This window comes from Montipora foliosa, chromosome 9 (genome assembly GCF_036669935.1).
Source record: "Montipora foliosa isolate CH-2021 chromosome 9, ASM3666993v2, whole genome shotgun sequence".
Lineage (NCBI taxonomy): Eukaryota > Metazoa > Cnidaria > Anthozoa > Scleractinia > Acroporidae > Montipora > Montipora foliosa.
The window spans coordinates 21,394,694-21,398,584 of NC_090877.1; the positions used below are offsets into that span (position 1 = coordinate 21,394,694).

At 38.7% G+C, this 3,891-nt stretch overlaps 1 protein-coding gene across 1 annotated transcript in view; it reads left to right on the forward strand.

The window, feature by feature from the left end:
- The first annotated feature begins 999 nt into the window (after nt 1-999).
- LOC137971083 (uncharacterized) overlaps nt 1,000-3,891 on the forward strand; it is a 5,790-nt gene continuing 2,898 nt past the window's right edge. Inside the window, exon 1 of the mRNA XM_068817806.1 lies at nt 1,000-1,270. Coding sequence (XP_068673907.1) covers nt 1,091-1,270 — 180 coding nt within the window. The 5' untranslated portion in view covers nt 1,000-1,090. The remainder of the gene's footprint in view (nt 1,271-3,891) is intronic.

Sequence of the window (3,891 nt, forward strand, 5' to 3'; positions counted from 1 at the left end):
CAGAAGTTTAAATTCAAAGAATGAAGTGACATTCACTGCTCCCAGTTTCCATAGTTCAATACAATACCGACGTCGCTGGATACGCTTTATACAATTATAGCTTTGACCGACCCGGTGTATTTATGTATATTTGATACATTTGCGGCGATTGATATGTAGGTGTATAATTATAAATAATGGAATGAATGTATGGAGTGTATTTAAGTTTCGTTGCATGAAACTCCGTAAAACCAATGCATTCAGTTTATAAAAGTCTGGTAATTTTCCCGAGGGTGGGTTTAAAGATTAAAGATTTGATCACCTATGATGAGGCATTTGAACAGCTTTTTGGCCCAGGGAGGAGGGAATTTGAACAAAAAATTTCCAAAAATTCAAATGCTCGAGGGGTTGCCCGGGGGGGATGTTAAAGCTTTACTTTGACTGGTACATAACGTTCAACTAGAAATTTCTGAAATGAAGAGATCATTAACTAAAAATGTTCGGACACGTCAATTTTCAACTAAGATATCCGAACAGATCAAATTCTTCTAGGTGATAAAAAAAGTCTCTTTAGACAGTTTTTATACATTGTAAGGAGCCTAGAAACGTCTCTCAAAGGCTTTGCAACTTGCTGGATCCGTTTGGCGAGGCTTTAATTCTTAAAAAAAAATCCTTTATTGGGTAAATTCTTCTCGTGTCGTCAAAACACTCCATTGAGCATGAAAGCCAGTCATCTTATGATCTATTGGTCACGGTTTCATGCTTCTGGACAAAGTGTATACTCTCTGGAGTTTTTTATCTGGAATAAATTTCATGGCATTCTTAGCACTTTTTTTAACAGTCGCTGGCATAATTAGTTTTAGCATCAAGATCCAAATATAGAAAGTTTTAAAGAAGTCACGTAACCTTTTACCTTTTTTGTCGCAAAACGAGTGCATGCGTAATGCATGGGCGGATCAATTTGTCACGTAAATTAGCAACAAATCAACGTTTCATCACGTTCCAGCGGAAAAACAGATTGCAAAATCCCACGTTACGAGCACAAATCAGTTTCCCGTTTTCTCTCTTATCATTTTTCGTCTGACCGTCAGCGAAGTTGGTTTGTACAATAATGGCAGTTAAGGAAAGAACTCATTTTAGGAGCCCAGCATTGGTTCTTCTCTATATTTTGGTCAACTTAACCCATACAGACGCGGCAGATGATTGTCTTCCAAACGTTGGAAAAAACGGCCCCTTAACTTCTGTTACCCTCATAGTGAAAACATGGGAAGCAAGATCCTCGAATTATCATGTAAGTTCCAACAAAATGCTCGATTTATGAAATATATACCGAGTATTTAATGTATGATACATTAATATAAAGATAAAGTTAAGTCTGTCGGAATAACTGCCGGAATAACTTCGATTTTTAAAGTGGTAACACGTTCTTATCATGCCGAAAAGAAAATCTTACTGTATGACAAATGTTAAGCAACATCTTCCCATTTTCTCCATTCTTATATTTTTCTTCTCATGATCTTAGTTCTCCTTCTGGATATTTAAATGCTCATTTAACCATTTGAATGTCGTAATCGAGGAATATTTCAAATTTCGTCTATGCCACGTTCTTTTGGTCAATTTGGTTGGAATTTTGGCCATGGAGAAACTGCGAAGAAAATTGAACATTGACATCGGATGAGTTCATTTTCGCAACAGATCGTTTCCACTGTCACGCAACAAAAAAATAGAATCGAAACCGTTCAATAAAATAAGCCAAAACCTTGGAATGTTGTAGGAGACACATGTGTAAATCACCTCACTAATTCTCAGGTCTATGCGGTACATCGTTATTGAGTTATTTGTCGAAGCGTTTCACGCAACTTTATAGCGTTTTGTATGGAGCCGCCATGTTGGTGTGTACTAACCGTTGTGCACCAATAGTGAGCTTTAGTAACGACAACAGCGACGGCAACGAGAACGTCATCTCAAAATATAAATTCACGTTTAACCTTTTTAATAGAGTGTCAAATATTTATGAGTCCATGAGTCAAATGAGTCAATGAGTCAATAAGTCATGAGTCAATGAGTCAATGAGTCAACGAGTTAGTGCAGTTAATTAAACCATAAAATGAAAGCTAAAATTTCAGAGTGCTTAGGCCTAATCACTGAAACGAGGGCTTAGGCTTAATCAACAAATTATTGCTATATTGACTGTGAGTCTCATTGACTCATGACTCATGACTCATTGACTCATTTGACTCATAAAACATGCGTTCTCTTTTTAATATGACAAGGGTGTGGTACTTCCTCAAACGTGACACTGGTTGCAACGGCACTTAATTTAGGGGAGAAAATGAAAATTTATCCTCAAGTGCTGACGTTCTTCATAAAACCTCGAATTTGACTATTCACGTTGTTGTTTTGCTGATGACGGCAAAGAAATGGACAAAAGTGAAAAACGCACGTGCAGGGCGTGCATAGCTATTGTTTTTGCCCACTACATATGCAAATTTGTGACGTTCTCAATATGGCGTCCAGAAATCTACACGAACATCTGGAATTCACTTAGCGATGAAAGCGCTTAATTTTCGCTCATGAGATAAAATATATTTTTATGAGCACATCTCCTAATGCACTTGAAACGCTCAGACTACTGAGTTTCAGAGGCATAGACATTTTTTTTCAACCAAATAACTTTGTATCATGGTTATCATGGTGTCACGTAAGGTGACAGTTCGGAAATTCAAAATGCTGTATTTTCGAAACGAAAGACGTCATGGAACTGGAAACTTGAGAAATAATTTCTAGGTCATCTTCAGATAAAAATTCCAAATACCTTGCGATTTTTATTTTAGAATTACACTGTATTACGTCATCGTGAAAACCATTTACAGTGTCAGAAACAATCAAACATTTAAGTCACTCAATCGGATTATTTCCGGTATTTCCGGTCCCGCGCCTTTCCGGTTTTTTGTCACGTAAGCGCATTAGTGCAGAATACCGGGCCACTTTACGTTTGCATATGAATAGCGTGTATTGTTATATGCCTCGTTCTTCAGAGGATGCCGCTGCAAGAACACTGTAGTGGCCGGGTAGTCTTGTTCGTTAAAATCCAAGAAAACTCAAAAGTTTCGTTTTCAAGTTTTGGAGTTGTCCAAAGCGATGCCAGGGCTATGGGCAGCCGTCACCGCCAAAAATACTAGCCTTGTACACCGTTAAGAATAAACCGGATTAGTCTAACTGTCTTTTGTAGAATGGTTTATCAAATTCTGGCGGTGACGGCTGCCCATACAGCGATCCTCAACTGCAGGGTCAGGTTGTTCGAAAGCCGATTTAAGGCTAAACTTCAGAATACCCGGCCACTGAAATATCTCATCAAATCCTGCTACCGCAGTCCCGCAGTCGACATAATTTACATAATATTTGTATATAAAGATCACGAAATATGCCGCTTGCATCGAACGCATTACTGATTAGGCCTAAGCATTCTCGTAAATTTTAGCTTTCATTTTGCGGTTCGGTCAACTACACTTTTCACGAGATCATGTGAAGAATAAAGCACTCGTTTACTGATTAAGCCTAAGCGCTCGTTGGAGTGATTAGGCCTAAGAACTCTCGTAAAATTTTAGCTTTCATTTTGCGGTTCGGTTTACTACACTTTCACCCCAGCTGAAATGCTAGGGAGCCCGAAGGGCTCCCCGAAATTTTCTTAGAGCACAGTCTTGAATGCTATAACTTAAGATGTGATTTTAAAACTGGCAAAATGGCGCATCCCTTTTTCACATTCGCGAAGGGTTCTCATCGACATTTGACGCCTTGCTGGACACTGCCCATTCTCGTCCTCAGAATTCTCTTCTCAAGGTCTTGATCCGGTTAAAGGTTTAATTTAAGTTAGTGCTCTGAGCATCAAAGGGACCTGGTAACAAGGCTCCT